At 37.5% G+C, this 25,933-nt stretch overlaps 3 protein-coding genes across 3 annotated transcripts; 1 reads left to right on the top strand and 2 right to left on the bottom strand.

Moving 5' to 3' along the window:
* Positions 1–1,583: 1,583 nt before the first annotated feature.
* LOC115975477 (DEAD-box ATP-dependent RNA helicase 39-like) lies at positions 1,584–12,945 on the top strand. Its single transcript, XM_031096261.1, has 9 exons — positions 1,584–2,196; positions 2,930–3,025; positions 3,111–3,299; positions 3,481–3,621; positions 4,739–4,879; positions 6,681–6,823; positions 10,296–10,425; positions 10,528–10,576; positions 12,341–12,945. Exons 1-9 carry the CDS (start codon positions 1,654–1,656, stop codon positions 12,829–12,831), a joined length of 1,923 nt encoding a protein of 640 aa, XP_030952121.1. The 5' UTR covers positions 1,584–1,653; the 3' UTR covers positions 12,832–12,945.
* A 2,491-nt stretch (positions 12,946–15,436) lies between these two features.
* On the bottom strand, positions 15,437–15,835 carry LOC115963815. The gene has a single exon (XM_031082995.1). It carries the CDS (start codon positions 15,833–15,835, stop codon positions 15,437–15,439), a length of 399 nt encoding a protein of 132 aa, XP_030938855.1.
* A 9,218-nt stretch (positions 15,836–25,053) lies between these two features.
* On the bottom strand, positions 25,054–25,911 carry LOC115963837. Its single transcript, XM_031083030.1, has 2 exons — positions 25,366–25,911; positions 25,054–25,308 (listed from the first exon to the last, which is right to left on the bottom strand). The coding sequence occupies exons 1-2, from the start codon at positions 25,909–25,911 to the stop codon at positions 25,054–25,056; spliced, it is 801 nt and encodes a 266-aa protein (XP_030938890.1).
* Positions 25,912–25,933: the final 22 nt, after the last annotated feature.

Below are 25,933 nucleotides of genomic sequence, written 5' to 3' on the forward strand. Positions count from 1 at the left end.
AGCACACAGGGAAAGAATTTCAAGTTGTTGGTTGATTGCAAAGAAAATAGTGACTGCTTTGCAGGGTGTTCTTTTTCTTTTTTATTGTATTCACTATTCATGCAGCTTCTTCGTTAGGAAATGTCACTGATGTAGCATATTGGTGGATTTTGGCATGCCTACATTAGCCAAAAAAAGCAGCTGGCAATCTTAATCCTAGGAAGGCACAAGATAAATTTTAACGTGGCTATAAGATGAGGCGTCAGACCCGGTAGAAGTAGCAGAAACAGCATCAGGATGCCGAAATGATAGTGAGAGCAAAGCTATGGCAGCTTGTTTAGCAATAAATTTTGCAGTAGCCAGAGATTAATAGAACGGGGCAAACCGGTTAGATCGATTGGGTTTGGGTTTGACTTGTCCGGTTCAAGTAAAAAATGAGTTGGATCAATCTAGTTACGAGCTGACCCATATTTTTTCACATGATTTTTTTTATTATATTATTGTTTATCTTCCTTTCACCATAAATAATAGAACAAATAACAAAATACTCACAAATAAAAATTAAATAATACATATATTCTATAGTTAAATGTGTTTTCTAGAGTATTTTCAGGAATACAAATTAAACACTTGAAAAGCATTTTTTAGAGCATTTTTTAAAATGCAATCAAACACTTGAAAATATTTTATTTTTCAATAAATCTTTTCACCAAAAAGTATTTTACGGTCAAATTTTTTTTTACATAAAACCAAACACAAGCGAAAGCTCCTTTTTTTTTTTTTTTTTTTTTTTTTTTAAAGGTTATGATGCTCTGTTCATTTTTTTTTTTTTTGGTGGGGTGTGCGAGTGCATAAACTCAACATGAAAGTTTTGTGTTATATTTGGAGTTTTCAATACTTTATATATGATGTATATTTCAAGAATGGTTGAGATTTAAAAAGATTACTTACAATATAAAATAATTGTAAGTAAAATAAGCACAAATGATGATTATTAGAAATTGCACATAATTGTTTAAGTCTCAAGGCTTCAACAAATTTTTTTTTTTAGTGCAAATGATGAAAGGTTAATATCTATTTAAATCTCAAGGTATGCATTTCTAAATTTTAAGTTGCATTTTTAAGAATTGAGTTCTTTGAGAAGATGAGATGTAAGGTAAGTAAAAGTCTATAAACTTTAGGTGAAATACCTAATAAAAAACCATGCAACGGGTTAAGAACTAGTGAAAAAGAGAACCTTGAACCCTATTATTTATGTGAAACAAACTAAGAGGTGAAATACCTAATAAAAAACAATGCAACGTGTTAAGAACTAGTGAAAAAGAGAACCTTGAACCCTATTATTTATGTGAAGCAAACTAAGATGTGTCAATTGAGTAACAAAATACAAACCTTTTTTAAATTTTTTTTATAGAGTATATAATTCGAAGTTGTAGTGCAATTTCTTTATCACTTTGATATGTTATTGAAAAGCTTCTTATTCAGCCCAAAAAAAAAAAAGGCTTCTAAAAAAATGGTAAGTTATTGTTAAAAAAAAAAAAAAAAAAAAAAACCAAAAACTGGGTCAGTATATATAATTATATATATATATAAAAATCAGTTCGTCAGTCCATCCATTTCATAGTTGATACAGAAACAAGCAGCGAGGGTGCTGCGAGAGAAAGAAAACACAAAATGGGAGGAAGTGTAACAGCAGCAAGAAGAAGCCTTCTCACTCTTTCACTGTCTTCCCCAAACCTCTTCACTCTCTCTCGCCTTTCTTCCTCAGCCAAACGCTTCCCACTTCTCAAACTCTCAAAACCCACTAGGGTTTTACAAGGGTTTAGGCCTCTATGTACCACCACCACCACCACCACCACCACCGAACCTGACCAAATCAAGCACTCCATGCTTCTGGAGCGTCTGAGGTTTAGACACCTCAAAGACTCTGCCTCCAAACCCCCGCTAACTACAACAACTTCAAAGCCACTGAATGCTGTCCAGACTGAAACTGAAGATGGGTTTAAGAACAAGAACAAGAAGAAGAAAGTGGTTGAGCGTTTTGAGGAGTTGGGTCTTACTGAGGAGGTTATGGGGGTTGTGAAGGAGATGGGTATTGAAGTTCCTACTGAGATTCAGTGTATTGGTATCCCTGCTGTCTTGGAAGGGAAAAGTGTGGTTTTGGGTTCTCACACTGGCTCTGGTAAAACTTTCGCCTACATGCTTCCCCTTGTTCAGGTACCTACTCCTTCTTCTTCATTTTTCTTTTTAGTTTCAAACTTTTGCATCTTTTTTAACCAAGTTTTATCTTTATTTACTTTTTGCCTTGTGGGTCAATTAAAAATAGGCTTTGGGCTTGCTTTCAATTATGTTGTGTTGTAGACTTCCGCTCAATTTGTGACTCTTGCTTTCTACAATTTGAGTCAAGGTGGAGATTGTTAGAAATTGTTTCAAATTCCTAATTTGACTTAGTTTGGGCTTTCTTGGTTTGGAATGAAAGTCTATTCCTTGTTAAACAAATAATAGCACCTTTTGGAATTTGAGACAAACAATAATGTTGCTTGTTGTTTGTCTAAACTATTATTATTAATAATGTTTATTTTCGTGTTGGTAGATGTAAGTTTGGGGGCTGGTGTTTGTTGTGTGTGTTGTAATTTTGCATCGACATTGTTAAAATGGAATCTTCTGAGTACATGTTTGATACATTTGAGTGGTTCGATTGCTAAAATGTGTGTTGCTGAGTGATGTGAAACCGTTTCTTTGACGTTCACCTCACAAAATCTAATATATGTATTGGGTGGATAAAAAATTTTCCAATCTGGAACCAGTATGAACTTTTTTAGGCAATCCACTTCTCTGTTTACTTATATGTTCCCCACGTTTGAAAACGCTCAATATAATCCCTGCGACAATAACCAATGTTCTGTCAGAATTAATAAGATAAATGCTATCAAATTTTTTGTTTTTGTAGTTGCTGAGACAGGATGAGGCATTGTGTGGTATGCTAATGAGGCCGAGGCGTCCTCGAGCTGTAGTGCTATGCCCCACAAGGGAGTTGTCTGAGCAGGTACCTCTGTTCTTTCTTTAGGATTTGAAGATAACTTTGCCATGTTGACTTACACTGTGCAGTTAAAGTTAGGTTGGTTTTATAGGTATTTCGTGTTGCAAAGTCTATCAGTCATCATGCACGGTTCCGTTCTACCATGGTAAGTGGTGGTGGCAGGGTAAGACCCCAGGAGGATTCTTTAAATAACCCAATCGATATGGTAGTTGGGACCCCTGGCAGGGTTCTTCAACATATTGAGGAGGGCAACATAGTTTATGGTGATATCAAATATGTGGTGAGTATCACACTCAATAAAATTCTGCAGTTTTGTTTATAGGAAATTTCCTACCTTTTGGATGTGCACTATTTATTGTGTGTTTCTATCAATGTTAAGACGTGTAAGAAAACTGCAAACTCTATTGTATTCTCATTTTAATAATGTGGTTCACTTAATGATGGTGGTAATCCTTTAGTAGGTGTTGGATGAGGCTGACACCATGTTTGATCGTGGCTTTGGACCTGACATTCGGAAGTTTCTTGGCCCATTAAAAAATCGTGCATCAAAACCTGGTGGTGAAGGGTTTCAAACTGTTTTGGTCACTGCAACAATGACAAGGGTATGGTGATATGCGTTATTATCTTACTAAAAATGAAATTGTTTATATACTTCATAAATATCATTTTCTTTCTAGCATGTAAAAATAAACCTAGTTTAATTCTCAAAGAAATCTTGATGGGGTTAATCTGTATATCTTGAGTGCTAATTCTAGACTAGCAAGGTTAGAACAGAAAGCAAAATAATCTTTAAAAAAAAAAAAAAAATCCTTCTTTCAAATTAATATTTTATTTCCGTTCTTGTCTATGATTATGTTTCATAATACTTGGATTTTTCATATGAATGGCAGTGGGATTGATTATTTTACATGCATGTGGTGTCCAAATGAAGCTGCACTGTAATAATTTACTTAATACATAATATCTGACCTGCCATCTCCTCTTATAATTGTTTGGTAACATAATTAGGGGATTACTTTTTTTTGATAAGTAAGAAGAAAATATTATTAATAAAGGAATAGCATGAAAAAACAAAGAGTTCACGGTAGTGAACAAGCAGCCACAAGCAGCCACTAAGCTATTCTAATAGATGAAAGGAAATCCATAAGGGTAAAACAATTTGAGAGACCCCAACACCGAGACCAATCAAAGAGGGTCTGTTGGCATAAATCTAATAACTGAACCACAGTTTTCCTAATAAATCTAATTAGGGGATTACACAGTAAGGGTTGCTTTATTTTGCGAATTCGTTTTGGTTTTATTTATTTTTTATTTAGGGGATGGGAGTAGGAGTGGAGGTGGGGGAGGTGTTTTGGGATATTACGAGATCATTCCTTGTTTAGGCTTTCTTTGGGAGATATGATTTTTTTTTTTTTTTTTTTGGTTTTTCCTGGAATTCAACAATTGTTTCTAATATAAAATATTTGGCTACTCTATCCACTACCTGATATTTGAAAATTGGAGGATGTAGAGGTCTGAAATAATGTTGGAAGGCCTCGTTGCCATTGCTCTGTTCATGTGAAGATCTTTAGAAATGCACAAAACTTTGAGACTTACAGTACAATTCCTGGCTTTAAAGGATAACACTGTTGTATCATAGTTGAGGTTATCAGATGGTCCTATGGTCTTTCTTCTACACAGATTCTGTCTTTAAAAAACCTTGATTTTTGACATTTGCAGGCAGTGCAAAATCTGGTCGATGAGGAGTTTCAAGGCATTGTACATTTGCGTACATCAACACTGCATAAGAAAGTTGCATCTGCTCGACATGATTTCATCAAACTCTCAGGTTCTGAAAACAAGCTGGAAGCATTATTACAGGTAGACTTCTGTAGTAGTTTGCTCTATTTTTCTGTTTATCAACAAACAGTAATGGTTATATGTACGAACAATTAATTAACAAAGTTTAGTCCCAAAACCTTAAGGTCAGCTCTGGATCCTCAATAGATTAATTAGGGTTGGCAACATGTATTCTTCCCCTTCATTCTATCCTATCTGAACAATTAATTAAAAAAGCTTAGTCCCCATCATTCTTCCCCTTTATATTATTAATTAACATGTCCTTTACTAGTACTTCTAATGTTATTTCAGGTCTACTAATTAGTAGTACTAGTATTTTAGCAAAAAATTTAATAGTAGCATTAACATTGTACTTCTGTGTGAAATGATCTTATCAAAAGCATGTTTTGGTTATATTTCAATGTGCTACTTATATATGTTGCTTAATGATGGTATTTGTGAATTTGGATTCCTTACTTTTATATTTTTCTATCTCATTTGAAGAACATAGTTTAGCCTCTAAATAAAAGACCTAAGTTCTCTTGTCGTGGAGAAACATTTCCCTCCTAATAGTTATGGCTGTGGCATGCTTATAGTTAAATTGTAAACTATAGAAATTTAGGTTAGAGAATTAAGAAGAAGGGGAAAATAAAGGGAGAGAGCTACAGTGAAGAAAATAAGGTTTAGGCTTTAATCTGTCAGCTATATTTATATTAGGGTTTATAACATAATTACACAAGTACCCTTATTAATATGCTAATAGAACAAGTAACCAGAAAATAACTCTTTAACACTTATCAAAAAAATGAATAATAATAATTAAATATGGGGAGACCATTGATCTTTTACTTATGCACTGCCTTATAGCTAGAGAGTTGTGGAACTTGGTGTTTTCTTTATTCGGGGTGCAGTGGGTGATGCCAAGTGGGGTTGTCGATCTTTTAGCTAGCTGGTCACATAAATTCAATAGGCACAGAGCTGTAGCAATTTGGGCCATGATCCCTCTTTGCCTTGTGTGGGGTATTTGGAGAGAAAGGAGTGCTTGTACTTTTGATGGAGATGAGAGATCAATTCATGACTTGAAGCAGCTGTTTCTCCAGACTCTCGGGTGGACAATTATTCGGGCCTTTTTATTTTTGATTCTTTGGCTGATTTGATTGATCTTTGTAATTTTCAAGAACTTTAGTTTTTTTGTTGTGTCCTTAGCACACTGCCTGTGTGCTTTGGTTTTTTATGTTACTTTCCTTTTTAATTAATGAAGTATTACCTATTTATCAAAAATAATTATGGCTATGGCACACAACATTTTCACCTTTGGACATTTTAGCTTACATGAAAAGCCATGAAAATGATCAATAAAATTACACATAAAAAAGAAAAGGGATATGAAGATGGGAAATAATCACATGCAAATGCAAAATATAACATCAATGGCCGAAGTAATGTCACCTATACAATTTGACACTGCGTGTTTGGTTGCAAGAATTGAAGTAAACATTGAGTGCTACCCAAAGCACCAGTATAAACAATCTTGGGGTTATCTGTCAGACTCAGAAACTTATTCTTCCTTGAAGTTGGGTTCATAAGCTCCCTGCCTCTAGCATTTGATTTTATTGTTCTGGTCTATGTTTGCTGGCTTGGGTGCTTGTGACAGCCTTAACCTTTTCACAATGAATTTAATAGTCTATGTAGCCTATAGCTTTGGTTCTTCCAATCATGGTCTCATTAACCATTTTATACACAACAATCAAATTTTTGGTGTAGAACAGCTATGCTTGAATTACTTGGCAAAGTTAATTCACCAAGCAAAATTTTTGTTGGTTATGTGGTGATGAAAAGCCAGGTTCTGGGGCCAAGTTTATCGAAGGGAAACAGGGTGATGGTATTCTGTAACACATTAAATTCTAGCCGTGCTGTGGATCACTTTCTGGGTGAAAATCAGATTTCTACAGTGAATTACCATGGCGAGGTGCCTGCTGAACAAAGGTGATATGATACAACATATTTATTCATAATCCTCCCATCTCTTCCAGTAGGCTTCCAAAATTTCTTTATATTTGCAATTTACTGTCTACATTTCTGTGGCAAGTAGTTGTATTTTCAACTGCCGCAAACATGGCTTTCATTTAGGAGGCTGCTGAACCTTGATGTTAGAGGTTCAAGTGAAAGAAATCATGTCATGTTCAAAATACATGTCGTTACATATTTGTAGTCTGATTTTAGTTAAAATATGCATACTATTTTATGACTGTTTAATGAGTATTCTTTTCACAGGAAAAAACCAAATTGATGCAACTCTAAAATTGAATGAAGAACAGGAAAAATAAAAATAGTCTAGAAATCAGCACCAAGCAAGGAAGTAAAACCTAGGAACCTGCACCTAGGTTTGCCAGAGTCTTCAGCACTAATCTATTGAAGGAAAACAATTAGGAAAAGAAAAGCTTTAACCAAATACATAAAGTAAATAAAATTAAACAAATCATAGACACTAATTAGCTTGATGATTATCATATCAGAGAACACCAAGCTACAATTATCCTTGATAAATCAAAGCAAATCCCAGACATTGATTGATGAGGCATTAGGAGTTAGGCCCAACTAATATCAGCTCTCCATCCATAAGGCCACTGGTTGGCTTCTTTTGGCATCTAAAATTTCCAAAAATGGCATGACTATCAATCATTAGTCTATGTAATTGGGCCGTTTACTTATCAAAAAAAAAAGTAGTCTATGTAATTGGGGGTCCTTATCTTGCGTCTGCACCAACTACTAGCTTAGATTGTGGGCATTAGGGTTTTCTTTTCCTCTTATTTTTGGGCCTCCATTTCTTTCTGTTATATGTTGTAAATTCTCATATCACAATTTTAAATTTTTTCTGAGTTGATGTTTCATTTGATTGGAAGTTTTATTTTTCACCAAGTATTGTCAAGGTATAGTAGTGTTTTTGCATAGAACTATATGATATTATTTAAGCTTGATATTCAGGACAAACTGTGTGAATTTGGTTAGTACTTAAATTTCCATGAATCAAGCCAGTTGTTTTGGCCAAAAAGCATACAATATGCCTGTTAAAATTCAGATAGGATAATTTGGTGAGCAATTTTATTTGGGTAAAAATGTATGGAAGAAGCTCTGCCACACAAAGTCTTCAGTCTTCTTTTATTTTATTTGTCAAGATTCAAGGATTGAACTCTTTCCAACTTGTCGAGGCTCCAATGTGGTTTAGAGCCCTCTGAACATATTCAATATTCTAGATGGTGTAGATTGAAAATATAAGTTATCACGTGTAAGGGGGAACTTTTCATTCAACAAAATGAGGTTGGGTTGCCATTGTATACTTCCTGTGTACTTGGGTTCTCTTTTTCGTAAATAAAAAAAAAAAAAAAGGAAAAAAGAAAAAAAAGACTGTTCATTCATGTTACATTTGAATGGTAATTTGTATGTGTAGTTGAGTAAGCGTAAATGATTTTTATGTATGGAAATGAATTGTCATGTCTGGTTTTTTGTAGTTGGCTGTATCATGAGGATATTGGGGATCTTGGTGGTGCTTTATGTCTAGTATTGTGCGAGTAACACAATATTTATCTAGTTTTGAAGAGAAACTTTCCCCACACCCCCCCCCCTCTTTTAATAGGCTATTCTTTTATATTTATTTTGGTTGGCTATTTAAGATTCAAATGTTTCAATTATTTGTTTTTTAAGATTTTCATAAGAGTACAAGGTTATTCACAGCGTTATCGACTAAACACTGATTTTGGATTGGTGGTTGAGCTGGCTGGCTTCATCGAATGTTGAGTTGATGATGATAAGAATGAAGAGTTGGCCGGAGTGAACAGAAGATCTGGATGATTCTGTCGAGTGTCAGATTTACACAAGGGGGAGAGAGATGTTGGCTGAGGCTGACTGACAGGTGGTTGCCGAGTAGGAAGAAGAGAGATTGAATGTTGGACATGGGGATTGCTGACCAGTGTCAGATCTGGGTTTTCAGCAATGAGATAGACAAATGACTGCATTAAGGGAAAAAAATGGAGAATGAAGAGAAGTGGAAGATGCAGTCAGGTTCTTCGGGTTAACTTTTAGGAAACCTGATATCCAACCAACAATTGGATATTTTTAGCCTCTGATATATATATATATATATATATATTTTTTTTTTTTTTCAAAAGAGGAGATTTTTTGCCTGAAAGACCCACCACTGACTGATAGTATTTTTGGAACTGGCCACATGTTGGGCTGGTCTATTTTGTTGAGTCCTTGGGGTTGTTGAACAGTCCTAGGATATTAAGGAGGATTTGGCTCATGTATATAAGTTGATGAAGTGGTGAAATGCTCTGAGAATATTGTCTCATACTCACTATGCCTGAAGGGGAAACTGCGATACGATAACTATGCTATATAGGATTAGTATAGAATGTTGAGTTCTTAATAAGCAACATTTTCATAAAGTGAGTATGTTGGGAATGAGAAAATTAAGATGGATAACTATGAATACTGATTGGAAATGAGGTCATCTATTCAAAGGTAGGTGGCTCCCATTGAGCAAAAGATGAGGGAGAGACAGAGAGTCATTTAAGATGCTTTGGGGATTAATTAATACATTAATGAAAAAGTAGTGATTTATTCAAGATTATTGAGTGAAAAAAGGTATTCATTGATATTGAGGCAACAAAACGTATGATTATAGATATAGGATAGATTGATGGAAAAAAATTTCGAGTGTCTAATCCTGATTAGTTGATGAGGATTCTTGGTCCGTGCCAATTTAGTTGGGATTTATGCTTAGTTGAGTGGTTAATACTGACTGTAGGCTATATAGCTCATGCTGTGTATGATAACGGAAGTAATAGTATGTGTACGGGTAAGAACAGCACACATACTACCATTTCCAATTCAGCCACTCTGGTTATTGTAGAATATTTTTTTGGTTCAATATGAGGAGCTAACTTTTCTATTGATAAATAATGTAACTTTTTCAAAGATTAAAGAAACTAAAGTATACAGGAGGTATACTAAGGTTACAAGACAATTAACCTATCAAGTTACAATGGTAAAACATATCTAAAAGAGTTGAACAAGAAAAAGATTTCAAAGCTAGAGTCCAATCAAACAAAGAATGAAAGAAAAACTATTTAAGCTCGAGAATAGACTGTTCGCATCCTTTAAAACTTCTAGAATTCCTTTCCCGCCAAGGACACCATGACAATATACATATCTATCTATTTATGGGTATGAAGACTTTGAACACTAGCTGGTAAAAGCCACAATGTGTATGCACAAAGCACTTATACATGTGCAAGTTTGAATACTAACTGAATTTAATCTAGACATTTATTGCTAATATTTATGTATTTTATGTTACAGTTGCATTTTTGAGCCTGAATTAATTTTCTGTGTATTCATATCAAAATATGGTACTGATACAGATATCCCTATATATTGTTTTTCCTCCGAAACCCAGGGTTGAAAACCTTAAAAGGTTTAAGAGTGATGATGGAGATTGCCCCTCACTGGTGTGCACAGATTTGGCTGCCAGGGGACTGGACTTGGATGTGGATCATGTTATCATGTTTGATTTTCCCTCAAACTCTGTAAGCATCATATCTATGGCCTCATTCAGGTGTTCTTCTCTTTTAATTGTTTCTTTTCAATCCTGCATTTGGTGCTTTAATCCCACTTTTATTGTCTTTTAGATTGATTACCTTCATCGCACAGGAAGAACTGCCCGTATGGGTGCTAAAGGTGTGCAACAATTTTCTCCACATCCTTTCAGGTTTCACAAAATGATCCTCCCCCCCCTAAAAAAACACAATGCACCAAATGATACCCCCTTCTTGAGGTTTGTATAAAGGCTACAGATAAGGGCATGTCGTCATCCCTAGTGAAATATTCCATTGCTAAAATAGGATTTGTATTCACTTATCAAAAAAAACAAAAGAAATTCATACTCAAATTAATTTTTCCCACTAACTATGGTTAATCCTATGATGCAACCATGGAAGATTGAATTGTTACTGCTTTGCAAATCTGTCTATTCAAGAATTATTTTATAAAGCCCACATGTGAAGTCCAGTTTTAGTAAAAGTTGTGGTTTTAAAGGTCTAGTTACATGTATCTTAGGATTACAACAGTTTTTTGGTTGGGTTTTTATTTAATAAGTTATGGTCAATTTGTTGTTTAGGGAAAAACTGTAATTTTTGCAATTTCTACAAATTAAGGGTATTTTGGTAATTTAGTTGAGTCTTGAATTTTGTAAGAGATCCTTAATATTTTAGGTTTTATTTTCTTTAAATCCAAGTCTTTTTATTAACTTTTTAGTTTACTAGTCAAACTAGGAGTGCTAATAGTACTAGTATAAGAAAGAGTCCATATATATATATATACTCAATAAACTCAAAGAAGAGAGAGTTGATTAATAAAAATATTGATTGTTTTAAGCATTGAGGCATATTGCCCTTTGTGTGATCTTTTACCCCTTTCTCTTCTCTTTTCCTTCTTCCTTACAACCCCAAATCAAGTCCTATCAAAACCCTATGTACTTTCTTCTACCAAATAGCTCATCAAACCATTTTTTAATTCTCAACAGAATCTCGTATTCCTTACTTCAATAATTATAAAGTGCTTAGCCCGTTGGAGTTTGATTAACAGTGAGGATTGTTGTACAGTATGCTTTGCGATGTGCAACTAATTTGAGTTTTTCCTATGTTATTAAAAAAAAAAAATTATAAAATATAGATTCACATATTCTCCTAACCCTAAACCCATGACAAGCACATGTAGGTAAATTCTCTTTTTGTCCCAAGTGCAACCCTTATACTAACTTTACCATCTTTTTCCTTAGCCTATTGAAAGATTTCTTAACTATGGTTAACACTAACCCTCATACTAACTACACTACCTTTTTCATTCTTAGCTAACAGAAAAGGAGAGAGAGAGAGATTCTGTTCAGTAGGCTAAGGTGGAAGAAATTTTTTTTTAAAGTTGGTTAAAGGGTAGAGGTAATCATAATTACGAAAGAGGAAATTAATTTGAGCAGAAGAAGTCAGTGTGAGAGAACATGGATTTATTTTTTGCCTTTATATAAAGAGGGATAATGTTATTTTGTAAAACTTCAAGAGAGTTGGCGTAATTTACTCTGTATTTTAAATGAGGCTAGATATAGCTTTGATGGTAGAAGGTTTAATTGATATTGCATTGAGTTGTAGAGCTCTCTCCAAATCTAAGAAGAGGGGAGAAAATAAATAAAGAAAAGAGACAAATAGGGATGCATCTTAACTTAATAGTCTGTTCAGAAAAATGAATCTTGCTCAATTTTCAGCTTGTAAAGTTTTGTATTTTTTAATCCGAGTCCATTTACATCTGTGTTGTAATCTCTCTTCAGATGTACATTAAAACCGCTGTTGTAAGTAAAGAAATTCTCAAAACGTGATGATTTATCAGTTCTGATGGTGGAGGCCAAAAGTACCTGATCAGGTTTTCAAATGACATCTTATCTTTGTCTTACAGGGAAAGTGACAAGTTTGGTGGCTAAAAGGGACCTCGTATTGGCCACCCGAATAGAGGAGGCCTTGAGGAAGAATGAGAGCTTGGAGTCGCTTACTGTAGATAATGTTCGGAGGGACATTGCAAGGTCCCGAATAACTGAGCAGAAGCGGACGAATGTTAAATCGGTTAAGATTTCAAATCAGAAAAATAAGATTACAAGGAAATCTAAGGAGGAATCTGCTCCAAATTCAAAAAATAAGGTTACAAGAAAAGGTAAAGAGGCATCTACTCCGGCAAAATCTTCCAAGCGAGCAGTTCAGGTATCAAAGTCAGTAAAGTCATCATCCAGTGCAAATACCTCAAGAAAAGCACCTTCAACTTCAAGTGGGAAGAAGCCAACAGCCATCAAAAAGTCTAGGCCTGTCAAGTCTGCAGCTTCCAAACTTAGCGTTGTTGGGTTTAGGGGGCGTGCTTCTTGGTCGAATAAGAAAGAATCACTGAGGTCCAGTTGAATGAATGTACTTCAATTTTGCATTAACACTGTAATGTTTTGAGTTTTTGCACATTCGTCTAATTTTTGGAATGGGCTAATTCTATAAGTTTTTGCCTTTCCTGGTTCCAACTTCTATCTATGTGCATATCTCTCGCTTTTTATTATTTTTATTCTTAAAAGTCTTACAATTCAGGGGATTTAATATCTAGTTCTCTTTATAAATAAAATAAAGACGTATCGATTATTTACGGTGTTTAATATCAATACAAAGAGGCATACATGGATACAATATTTTATTTTTTTTTTATTTTTTTTATTTTTACAGATGAGTTCGTTTGTCCTTGGTCTTTTTCGTTAGCTTTTAATTTATTTTAATTATGTATAATTTTTTTAAATCTGATATACTATATTATAAAAAAAAAAAAAAAAAAAAAAAACCCCGACAATTGTTGCATTTCCCTTAAGAAAAATGCTACGAATCTTAGGGGCCGTTTGGTCACCCTTTCCAAAACACAGTGTTCAGTGTTTAAACACTGAACACTAGTGTCCAAAACACTAGTGTCCAAAATTTTAAAAAATGCGTTTGGTTAACCTATTGTGTTATGGGTTGTTTGAAAATTGTTGCTCGAAAAACAATGTTTGCACAGAATGTTTTGAAATCAAGTCGGAGCAGATTTTAAAACAACAAAATTGTTTTTCAGTGGCACTTCGGTAATAAAAGTGAGATTCGAACGGGCCCACCTGGTTAGCTTCTTTTGGTCGTCTGTCTCCTCTCTTTACTCTCGTCTCTTCTCACGCCCCAAAGATCACACTAGCTGCAGTGAACCCGGAACTCTCCACTCACCTCCATAACTCCCTTCACCCAGTGCCATTCCACCTCAAAGAAAGAAAGAAAAAAAAAAAAAACCATTGACACGCAGCTACAAAGATCACACAGCTACAAAGATCACGCCTCTCCACCCGATTGGTGAGGAATACAGGAAAAAAAAAAACCCAAAAAACTGAGAAATCTGTGTGAGTGATTCGGAACGACGACTCGACGGTGACAAAATACGGCTCGACGACTCGGCGGCGACAAAAGCTCGATTACTTGCTGGGTCTTGGAGTGCTGCCAGTGGAGATGAGCTCCGACAAACGTAAAGCCCAGCCGTGGATCTTCTTTGGCGTCGATGGAGATGAGGACTGCGTGGGTTTGGTTTTTTGGTTTTCTGCTCTGAGGGAAGATTGAAGAGAAAGGGATAAAGACGGAAGAGAAGGGATAAAGAAGGGATTAAAAAATTGTTATTTAATACGTGGTCAGCTTTTTTTTATCATTAAAAACACACATACCAAACACATATTTTACATTTTTTGAATACTGAAAAATATTGTTTAAACTATGATACCAAACACATTTTTTTGTTTTATTCACACTAAAAACACGTTGTTCAACAACACTTTTTAAACCATACTTTTCACATCTTTTTAAACAACAATTTTTGAAAACTATGACCAAACGGGCCTTTATTGTCTTTTTTACATATACAACCTTCACCTAACCTTATTAAATTTTAGGAATTCTATCCAAATCTACCACATATATTCAAAAAAGAGGAAGTTTGGTATACAACTATTTCTATAATTTTGTCGCAACTTTTTTACTTGGCGACTTATGAGTGGTGAAATTGTAGACTTACATGGATCCACAATTTTGTTTTTCCTCCAATTACAACTCAACAGGTAAGCGAGTTGTGACCAAAGTTGTGAAAGTTATTGTGGTAGTAGACTTACTCATTTGAAAAACCAAAATCCATACCAAACACATCCATTTATCAGTTGGGTTAAATGGATTAGTTCAAGTTGTGTTAGCTTAAAATTAAATAAAGTAAACTACATAATTGGTACTTAACCTTTACACTGTATTTTAATTTAATTCCTAACTTTTTAAATGTGTCAATATGGTTTCTAACATTTTGGTATGATGTCAAAATAGTGACAATCGTTAAGTGATGGATGGAAAATATTGACGTGACTAACGGTCAAAATAAATTTATTATTTTTTTACCACATACATATATATTGCCACGTTAGTATAAACGGTTTAAAAAAGAAAAGCTAGTGCCACTTGTCCATTTTTTTTCCCTTTCATTTTCTTTTGCTTTTCTTTCTTGGGAAACAAACGGGATTATAAACCCATAATTGAAAAATTCAACTTCATTTTCCTTGCATTTTCCCAGCAACAAAACCAGGGAAAAATATTAATATTTTATTTAAACAGTTAGTCATGTCAATATTTTTCCATCCATTTGAAATGTTAGAGATGACATACAATGTAAAGGTTAAAGACAATTATGTAGTTTACCCAATTAAATATCTAAACCACTATTTAACAAAATTTAAACATTAGTAAGCATTTTACACCAATTAAAGTAAAACTTTAAAATCTTGTACATAAATTTAATAAGCAGAATAAGTTGGAAAATTATTCCTCCCAAACGAGCATGTATAACAGATTCTATTTGAGCCATGCAAGGCCATATTCGAAAATAAAAACTTGTTTTGAAAGATGTCAATCCGGAAACATGTTACAAACCTAGTTTGCAGTGAAGATTTATGATAACATTGAGCATAAGATGCAACTCAAATTACTTCCAAGTGAGTAAAGGGCGTGGAGTTCTGGCAGTGGCAGGGGTAACTATATTCCCATTTGCATCGTATATTATGACACCAGAAAAATCAGGTAGCTGACATTTGCCTCCCATGATTATGTTCTTCTTCCACACTGAGAGCTCACCGCTAATCATCATGCTTTCATGACCACCATTCCCAGCAGTAGATAGGATTGTTGGTTCATTAATGTTGAGATTTATTACAGGACCTTCTTTAGCAAAACCATAGCATGCAATCCAACGATGATGCCATTTACGGGAATGAGAAGCACACATGAGCAATGCAATGGCACACAAAAGAAGAGTTATCACTGCTAGGCCGAGTTGAGACGTGATTGGGAGAGTTTGCATCAATTGATGAAGCTGGCGAGCCATGGGAAAATTATCTGATATGGTGGGTTATGCTTATGCCTGAGACATTGAGAGGGTTTATGTAACCTTTCATGTTGGCCAAATGGGGTTGTTGGATTAGGAAATATTCGTTAAAGAGTAGTTTAGCTTGAAACTTTTGACTTGCTAGCTAGTGTAGTAGTGTGGTTTAGGTGATTCCTGTTAACAATGTGACCTTGGTGATCTTTGACTTTGACTTCCACTCTTCCATCCATGTCATCAGGTTACTTTACTTCGATATATATATATATATATATATAATCTTTTTTATTATTATTAATTTTTTGGTTCACACTTTTCCTTGATTTTCATTTTGAATCTCTCTAGATAATGCAATTTTTACTAGAACATATATGTTCCCATAAAAAAAAAAAAAACACATATGTAAATTAAAGTAAATATTTTAATAATATAATTTAAAATTGAACACTAAAATAATTAGTAAAAATAAAAGAACAAGTTCAAAGTAAATTGTGTGTAATATCAATTTTATATCAAAACCAAATTAAAAGTACATGGTGTAACATTTATTTTAAATTATTAGATTCCTCAATTTTTTTTTCTTTTTTTTTTGAGAATCAGATTCCTTAAATAATTTTTCTTGAGAGAGTTTTAATAGCTAAGACCTTTGCTTTTGATGAATGATGATTGCTCTTTATCATCATATCAAAATATCAATTAATTTTTGGTATGAACAAAGATCAAACTCCAAATTTCTTATTCAATAACAAGAGACTTTACCAGTTATGCAAATTAGAATCCACGTTCTTAAAACTTAGTTTGCTTTAGTTAGGCAAATTTGAAATGGATTTTACTAGCGTATGCTCTTAGGGCATATGTTAGTAAACTATATTAAGAAAATTTTAATGGAAAAATGAAAAAATGATTAAATTTTTAGACAACTTTTTTTTTTTTAATTTGTTATAATTTTAAAAAAATAAAATAAAATAAATGATTTGTAAGGACCTGATTTGAGTTTCTAGCCCAACACGTGGATGGACTTAGGCCTAAGAAGCCTAAAAACAATGAATTTATAGAGAATGGGTTAGAAAACTGGGTTTTAGTTAATTGAACAACGAGTTAGATAGGTTTGATGACAAAAGAATGATAGATAGGTTTAATGACAAAAGAATGAAAACACACAAGTGTATACTGAAGAAAAAGGCGTCCTCGGCGGAATCCGAGGACACTGGTTCTTATATAAAGTTCTACGGTAACGTTACAAATTTGATTGTAGACTGCTACACTGTTTCTTTCTTGGATTTTCCGATCTCCCTATCTTACTCCCTCCTCCATCTTTTATACTGCCTCTCCTTTTCATATTCACCCTCCACGTGCTTGCCAAATGGTCGATGTGGATACTTGTCCCATCAACCCTCCCCATAAGTCCTCATGTAGTAGCTGTAATGCTGAAATACATTATTCAGGTATCACTTTTACATTAATGCGGCCAGAGAGTTAGCTGCAGTACATTTAATACGGAGGTAGCAACTTTCTCTTTAGATATTTTAGGACATCTCCCTGTCCTGAATTCTCGTAATGCTTATCCTTATCATTCGGGTGCTTCTGAGACATTTTTCTAAACGACAAGCCATCTCTACTGACCTCGGCCTTGGTTAGCCGAGAAGGCTCTCATCCTTGGCACAACTCCCAGGGTAGTTACGATCTCCACTAACCTCTCCTTTTGCCAACATGGGCCCTTTTGACAGCGATTACCCCTTCTTGGATGCTATTAGTCCTTGGTTTGGGCTTTAGGCCCATCATATACCCATATGATGGGCCCCGGAGTCCAAGGCCCCTACAATAGCCCCTCAAGATCCTTCTTTTTGAATCCTCGGGAAGAAAGGAGGATTTTGATGTTACCACAGTTGTCCTGTGTCCCTTGCCTCTCTCCTCTGCTAGCAAAGACGCCTTTTCAATTGCTTGAGGCACGTTTCTGGTGCTACGACACTCGAGGCGTGCCCTCATTAAATTCTTATGGCCTTTTGTTCCCCACGTTCTACTGCATGATGCACATCCAACGGCTGATACTTTCGTTGGGTATCGAGTGGGAATTTTACCGCTTCTAGCTTCTCCCTTGATATAAATACCTCTCAAATCAACTTCTCCTCTCACTTTAGCATTCATTTCTTTCTAGCGCATATGCCTTGAACCTGCACACTTATTCAATTCACCTGAGCCCTTACAAATACTAAAGACCTGTTCAAGGATACCTTTGTTCTTTCTGTAAGTCTTCTTGAACTTTTACTCTTTAATTTTCTACACATTCCTCTTCTCTTCGTATTCTTTCTTTTTCTCCTCGGTTCCAACTTCCTTTCTCAATTTCTTTAGTTTTCCCTCCCTTTTTTAGAAATGGGTAGATTTAAGAGCTTAATAGATTAGGAGGAGGGGATGGCAAATTTTAGGGCGACGTATAGGATAACTCCAGGGGAAGGCACTAGGTACTGCGAAAAGGGACAATGACACACAGATAGGAAAGACGGAGAGGTAGTTATCCCCATGATTGCCTTTATAGAAGGCGGGATGAGAATCCCCATGGGTGTTGTCACCAGAGACTACCTTAAGGCCCATAGGTTAGCCCTACCCAATGTGCCCCTAATATGTTCAAAATACTAGGGTGTGTAGATGCTCTTAATGAAAAAATGGGTCTAGGGTTGACTCATCACGATGTCAACTAGATCTACAACCTCCACCACCTCACCGGGCAGGGGTATTACCTTAAGTATAGGTACCCCGAGGTTAGGCTGATCCAATGTCTCCCTGACTCCAATAAATTTTTAAATAAAGAATTCCTGATTATATCAGGGGACTGGCATGATGGCCTCTCTTGTCTGACGAGGGAGGGCGAACTAGGTGGGACCTTAGGCTCAGATTCGCAATTTCAAAGTTGTTTCACTTTTCTTTTTCCTTGATTTATGTAGGTATTTAAGGTTTCTTTTGACTTATATTTCACTAATGTTATCTTCCTGGCTTTCTTTATGATCTTACAGACCCATACTCTGTTGTCCCCAACTTCGGTCTCGTAAATCGGGAGAGTTTAGATAAAATATTAAAGGCCGAGGTCTTCATCCATTCTGACGGTTAGCTTAGAGCCGCTCACTTGATATTGGGCTACACCCCAATTTCTAAGACTTTCCTTGCGCCTAAGTGAGTTATTAAGGCAAATGACCCACGCCTACAAAGGATCAGTGTAGCCGCACCAGGTTTCCTTCTTCCTGATCCAAAACCAAAGGGCGTACAAGCCGCAACTCCCATCTTTGAAGGTATACCAAAAGTGGAAGCCTTGTCATCATAACAAACAATTGGAGCAGCTACTTCGCCTCGCCCCATCAACACAGAAGAGGAAGAAGTGGTAGAAGTAGTTGATTCCAAGGACGAATTTGAAGTTTTCAACCAAGCCTTGTCCCCGAAAACTTCAGTCCTTGATCTTGTCCCACCATTCTCACCAATAATAGACGAGATGGGTATTCAGTGCAAACCAAAGTCTAGTCTGTTGGATTTGATAGAGTCCCAACCTGGGAGGGATACACTTGGGAAGGTGACTTATACCAAGCCTCCCACTCCTCCACCTACTTTGCCCTCTCAAATGGCCGACCTAAAGAGGAAAAGAGAGCAAAAAGGGAAGAAAGTGATGGGAGCTGGACAAACCTTTCCCCTCCACGAGGAAGAGGCTTAAAGGGCATCGAAATAAGCCAAAATGGGGCAGAGGGGCGTCGAGAAGAGAAGCGACCCCTAGATAGGGCCTCTGGCCTGGCTCCCTGCCCCAATGCTGAACGGGGAACCTCTCCTTGCCAACATCTCCATCCATAATTTCCAAGGAGGAACAGCCGGCTACGTTGCAGATGCGGTGGAGCAGGCTTTGCTGCTCCTCGAGGATATGGTCGATCTGCGAGGCATGAGGAGACATTAAGTCTTCCTCAGTCTTAAAAGATACCTCGCTATGGTATGTCCTTTCCCTTTTTCCCTAATCTGTTTTCTTTATCCTCTTTCTCTAATCCTTGTCTCTTTCCTTGGCAGGCTGTTCAGGCCTCCTTCCGGGCAGAAGATATGACCAATTACTGCCATAGGCAAATGAAGGAAGAGGAAGGAAGGTGTATCGCCGTCGTGGAGGTCTTTCAAGTGGCCGATAAGAGCCTCCAAGAAGAGGCTACAGGAGGAGGAAAAAGAAAGAAAATATGTGGCCGCTACTCTCGAAAATGTTGAAAAGCAAGTCGAGAGCCAAAGGCTGCTGTTGCACAGTGTCGAGGACCAGTTGGCCTCTTCAAAGACCCTAATTGTTGTGCTAAAAAAGAAGTTAGAAGAGGTTGAGAAGGCTAAGGCTTTAGCCGAGAAGGCCAAGGATGAGGCAGAGAAAGCCAAAGACGAAGTAGAGCAGCATGGGTACGACGTTAGGGTGGCTTTAACCAAGCTGGGGTTGAGGCTTCTTCTGTACTTAGGAGAGCAGAAATTATCTACTAGCCCCCAGCTATACGCCCTTCAAGCTTTTCGGACTCCAAGGTTGACCCAATGTCCTCAGAGGCTGGTGAAATTCAGGGCATCCTATCCAAAACTCCTCCTGCAGCCAACACTTTCTCAAAGGGGGCAGAGCTAGCCGAGGACACCACAGGAGCAGGGGATGCCAACAAAGAAACAGTCCAAGGCACCGAACTGCCTCCATTTGTTCCAAAGGATCTCTTCCAGGAAAAAGGTACTTCTCATAGTATGGAGTTGGTGTTAGCAACTCTTGCCATACCCCCAAAAGAGGATCCCAAGGATAAGGCCCATGAGACTACCACGGTAACAGATACCCAACTTCCCAAGGATGCAAAAGAAAAACTTCTAATAAAAATGAAAAAATAGGTGCCCCCCCCCCCTTCTTTTTTTATATTATTTGTAAGCAACTTGCCTTTTTGTAGTTGATCTGCCTTGTTTTAAGGCTTTTATCAATGAAAATTATGGGTATTTTCTTTTTCCCTACAATTTACATACTGAAGTTGATATGATTTCTATTTTAGTTAAACTTTAATAAAAATAATAATGAGGTAGCACTTCTCTTACTAATCCACTTGAGTAACAGTGTAATTGTCCTGTTTCATATGATCAACAGCAAAAGCAGGTGAGATTTGCTAAGTTAATCATCTCAGAAAAGAATGAACTTAATTTTAAGAACATACACAGTATTGCAAAGCGCATATAGGTTTAAAAATTGCTTTGTGCCTTACCCGTCAACAAGTTCATAGGGTCAAAGGGATAGTCAACTTTTACACAAACACAAATATGCTTGTAAATGCTTTAAGTGATGCTTATGGGCATCTGTTTAGGACTCTTGTTGCAGCGAAAACCACTGCTGTTTGGAATAATTACACCTGGCAATAAAGTCATTAATAAAGGGTACCAATTTACCCAAAACAGGTATTTCACCAAGTCCACAATAACCAAGACTTTGACCTAATACTTAGCAACTTGAGGATCCAAGCATAGCTTAGGTTTTGTTTGATACTTAGATAGATGCCAAGAAGTATTAATTTTCCCAAAGCAGGAGGTCCCAGGAACCCAGGAGGTCCGAGGAACCCGGCATAGCTAAGGTTTTGTTTAATACTTAAAATAATGACTAAAAATTTTCAATTTTCCGAAGGCATGTGGTCCGAAGAGCCAGGCATGGTCAAGGTTCAATTTGGTATTTAGATAGATGTCAAGAAGTATAAATTTTCCCAAAATAGGTGGTTCGAGGAACCAGGCATAGCTAAGGTTCTGTTTAATACTTAAAATAATGACTAAAAGTTATCAATTTTCCCATGATATGTGGTCCGAAGAGCCAGGCATGGCCAAGGTTCAGTTTGATAATTAGATAGATGTCAATAACGTATGACTCATAATACAACAAACCCAAAGAGGGTGAAGGGGGCCTTTATTAATAATAATACCTCTTAAGGTTATTTACATTCCAAGGGTGTGGTACACCTTTTCCTCTAGATCCTCTAGATAATAGGCACCTATCCCGGCCGCCGATATTATACGATATGGCCCTTCCCAGTTAGGTCTTAACTTTCCCCATGTTGGGTTCTTTGTCGTTCCTAGGACTTTTCTCAAGACCAAGTCTCCAACTATTAGTGGCCTTAACTTTACGTTGGCATCATACCCCTGTTTGAGCTTGTTTTGATAGTAGGCCAATTGTACCATGGCACTTTCTCTCCGTTCTTCAATTAAATCCAAGCTCTTCCCCAATAGCTCATTGTTTTTGTTTGGAGTGAAGGAACTTGATCTCAACGTGGGGAATCCGATTTCTAGAGGAATAACAGCCTCGGCCCCATAAGTCATAGAAAAAGGCGTCTCCCCTGTGGACCTTCGAGGTGTAGTTTGGTAGGTCCATAGGACATGGGATAGCTTTTCTACCCATCTCCCTTTCACGTCATCCAGTCTCTTTTTAAGTCCACTTACTATAACTTTGTTAACAGCCTAGGCCTGCCCATTTTCTTGTGGATACGCTGGGGTGGAGTATCTATTCGTTATGCCCAGGTCATAGCAATATCTTCTGAAGGCTTTACTATCAAATTGAAGTCCATTATCCGAAATGAGGGTATGAGAGACTCTAAACCTTGTGACAATATTTTTCCAAAGAAATTTTTTGACATCCACATTCCTGATATTCGCCAAAGGTTCAGCTTCAACCCACTTAGTGAAATAATTGTGCCTACTAACAAATACCTCTTATTCCCTGCTACCTTAGGGAAGGGGCCTACAATATTCAAACCCCACTAAGCAAAAGGCCAAGGGTTGGATAGAGGATTGAGGACTCTTCCTGGTTGGTGAATGTTTGGCGCAAACCTTTGGCATTGGTCGAACTTCTTCACATATTCCTGTGTTTCTTTCTGCATGTTCGGCCACCAATAACTTTGTGTGAGGGCTCTGTGAGATAAAGATCTGCCCCGCGTGTGGCTTCCACAAATCCCCTCATGTAACTCTTTCAAGAGTAGTTCAACTGCTTCAGGGTGTACGCATAGTAGGTATGGGCCAGAGAATGATCTTTTATACAACTTTTGGTCCTTAGATAGTTAGAACCGAGGAGCTTTTCTCCGTATCTTGTCGGCTTCAAACTTACTTTCAGGCATGACATCTTCTTTAAGGAATAGCACAATAGGGTCCATCTAGCTAGGCCTCACCCTTATTTGGTGAACATGGACCACATTCCTTCCCACCTCAGAGGGTTTGCACAAGTCTTCCACCAGGATTACCCTAGGCAAGCCCTGTGCTGAAGATGTTGCCAGTGTGGCAAGAGAGTTCACATGGGCATTCCTACTTCTAGGAACTTGTGATAAAACAAAGGATTCAAATCTAGACTGTAAATGTTTAACCTGGCATAAATATTCCTGCATTCTGGGATCTCTTGCCTCCTACTCCCCTTGGACTTGGCCTATAACCAACCTTGAGTCAGAGAAAATCTCCACTGTTTTTCTGTCCATCTTCTGAACCATAGTCATCCCTACCAATAGAGCTTCGTACTCGGTTTCATTGTTCGTAGTCGAGAATCCCAATCTTAGAGACTTTTCGATTGTGATATTCTCTAGAGATATCAGAACGAGTCCCACCCCAGATCTTCTTTAATTAGCTGCACCATCGATGTAGACCATCCATGGCATGGGCTCTTGCAAGGAGATTACACCAACTGATTTTTCATCCATGTTTTGCTCTTCTAATTCATTTTTTAATGGGGTTTCAGCAAACTTGGCCACCAGGTTGGCGAGGACCTGACCCTTAATAGAGGTGCGGGGCATATATTTGATATCAAAAGCCCTTAGGATCATGCCCTATTTAGCAATTCTCCCTGTGTAGTCAGCGCTCCGAAGTAAAGATCTAAGCGGGAGTTGAGTCAAAACAACAACTGAGTGTGATTGGAAATAATGGGGGAGCTTACATGTGCCATGCACCACTGCCAAAATGGCCTTCTCCAGTGGTAAGTAACGGACCTCGGCCTCATGTAGTGACTTGCTCACGTAATAAATCGGCATTTGTACACCACTATCTACCTGTATCAACACCAAACTCATCGCATGGGATGCCACTGTGATGTAGGAAAACAAGACTTCATCCACCTCGGGACTGGACATGATAGGTGGCTGAGACAAATATTCTTTCAACTGCTGGAAAGCTAGGACAGATTCCTCGGTCCATTCAAACTCCTTCCACTTGTTTAAAAACTTAAAGAAAGGTCTACACTTGTCAGCTGACTGAGAGATGAATCGGTTTAGAGTGGCGGTCATTCTCGTAAGCTTCTGGACCTCTTTGGGATTGCGAGGTGGTTACAGGTTGTAGATCGCCTTAATCTGGTTGGAATTGACTTCAATTCTGCAGTGTGTGACCATGTAACCCAAAAGCTTGCCTGACCTAACACCAAAAGAACACTTGGAAGCATTAAGTCGTAGTTTATATTTCCTCAAGATAGCAAAAATATTCCCAAGGTCATTACCATGCTCGAACTCTGCCTTGCTTTTTACTGCCATATCATCGATATAAATTTCAATGTTTTTCCCTAACTGTGGTTCAAACAACTTGGTCATCATCCTTTGGTAGGTAGCCCCTGCATTCTTCAAATCAAAGGGCATCACTTTGTAATGGCAGTTTCCTATAGGAGTGACAAAAGCTGTCCTCTTTTGGTCGTCCAAGGTTAAAGATATCTGATGGTACCCTTGAAAGGTATCCAGAAAGCTCATCCAAGGATGGCTCACAATTGCGTCCACCAACTGGTCAATCCAAGACATAGGGAAAGGGTCTTTTGGGTAGGCTTTGTTCAAGTTTGTAAAATCTACACACACGCGCCACTTCCCCGTCTTTTTCTTTACCACCACGGTGTTGGCCAACCATTTAGGGTAAAAAACCTCTTTAATAGCCCCAACTTGCTTAAGTTTCATCACCTTATCCTTTATAGCATCCGAATGTTCCTTGGACGAACGCCGAGGTGGTTACTTCCTGGGGGTGGCAGATGGACTAACATTCAGACGATGACAAATGAAGCTCGGATCCACTCCTGGAGCTTCGTAAGCATTCCAGGTGAATACATCAATGTTCTTCTTGAGAAACACTACCAGCTCCTCTTTCTCCCGAGGTGGTAGCTAAGCTTCAACTTGAAAAAACTTTTCCGGATCGTCATTAACGGGAAATTTCTCTAAACCCTTACACTTGGCCTCCTTGGCTAGCCCCTTTGCAGGTAATTCCGGATACTTTGATTGCTATAAACCTTCCTTAACCATAGCCGAGGACTCAGCTGCTGGCTGATGCAAAATTGTAGACACGAGGCACTGCCTAGCCATGGATTGGTTCCCTACCAGCTCCTCAATCCGGTCTCCGGATGGATACTTCACCTTCTGATACAAATTTGATGAAACAACACCCAAAGTGTGAAGCCAGGATCTGGCCACAATAGCCGTGTAGGGGGAATACGCATCCACCACTATGAAGTCCACTTCCACTACCTCTAAACCGGCCTGCACGGGCAACCTAATCTAGCCCTTCGGGGTAACAAGCTTCCCATTAAAACTTACCAAAGGCGAATCGTAAGCTGTCAAGTCTTCAAATTTTAAGTTTAGTCCTCTGTACAAGTCAGGATACATGACTTCTACACAACTGCCCTGGTCTACCATTACCATTTTCACATCATACCCCGCTATTCCAAGGGTGACCACTAAAGCGTCATCATGTGGTTGGATAGTTCCAATCTTGTCTTCGTCTAAGAAACTCAATGAAGGTCGGATTTCCAATCTAGCTCTCTTCGGCTCGGAGTTAGGATCCTCGGTCAATGACCTGGCCACAGACATCATCCTGTCAGGTTGAGAACCAGTTCTCCCAGGCGCAGCAAAAATGACATTAATTGTACCTAACGGGGGCCTTAAAGAAGCATTCCCCTGAGCCCCTGATCTTGACTGGTCCCCCAATTCGTTGGGTCGATACAGAAATTGTTGTAACTTCCCCTCCTTAACCAGTTGCTCCAGATGGTTCCACAATGTTCGGCAATCCTCGGTGGTATGTCCTCGGTCTTGGTGGTACTGGCAATGGAGACTTTGGTTGTGCCTCAAAGGATCTCCACTCATCTTATTTGGCCATTTGAAATAC

Source organism: Quercus lobata, chromosome 2 (assembly GCF_001633185.2).
Source record: "Quercus lobata isolate SW786 chromosome 2, ValleyOak3.0 Primary Assembly, whole genome shotgun sequence".
NCBI lineage: Eukaryota > Viridiplantae > Streptophyta > Magnoliopsida > Fagales > Fagaceae > Quercus > Quercus lobata.

What these genes read in the sequence shown, in the direction of transcription:
- LOC115963837 (XM_031083030.1), bottom strand. Translation starts at nt 25,911, where the DNA reads ATGAGTGGAGATCCTTTGAGGCACAACCAAAGTCTCCATTGCCAGTAC. An exon ending in CAGCTTACGATTCGCCTTTG is followed by an intron (nt 25,309 to 25,365) that starts GTAAGTTTTAAT and finishes TTGCCCGTGCAG; the next exon opens with GCCGGTTTAGAGGTAGTGGA.
- LOC115963815 (XM_031082995.1), bottom strand. Translation starts at nt 15,835, where the DNA reads ATGGCTCGCCAGCTTCATCAATTGATGCAAACTCTCCCAATCACGTCT.
- LOC115975477 (XM_031096261.1), top strand. Translation starts at nt 1,654, where the DNA reads ATGGGAGGAAGTGTAACAGCAGCAAGAAGAAGCCTTCTCACTCTTTCA. An exon ending in ATGGTGATATCAAATATGTG is followed by an intron (nt 3,300 to 3,480) that starts GTGAGTATCACA and finishes ATCCTTTAGTAG; the next exon opens with GTGTTGGATGAGGCTGACAC. An exon ending in TGCCCGTATGGGTGCTAAAG is followed by an intron (nt 10,577 to 12,340) that starts GTGTGCAACAAT and finishes TTTGTCTTACAG; the next exon opens with GGAAAGTGACAAGTTTGGTG.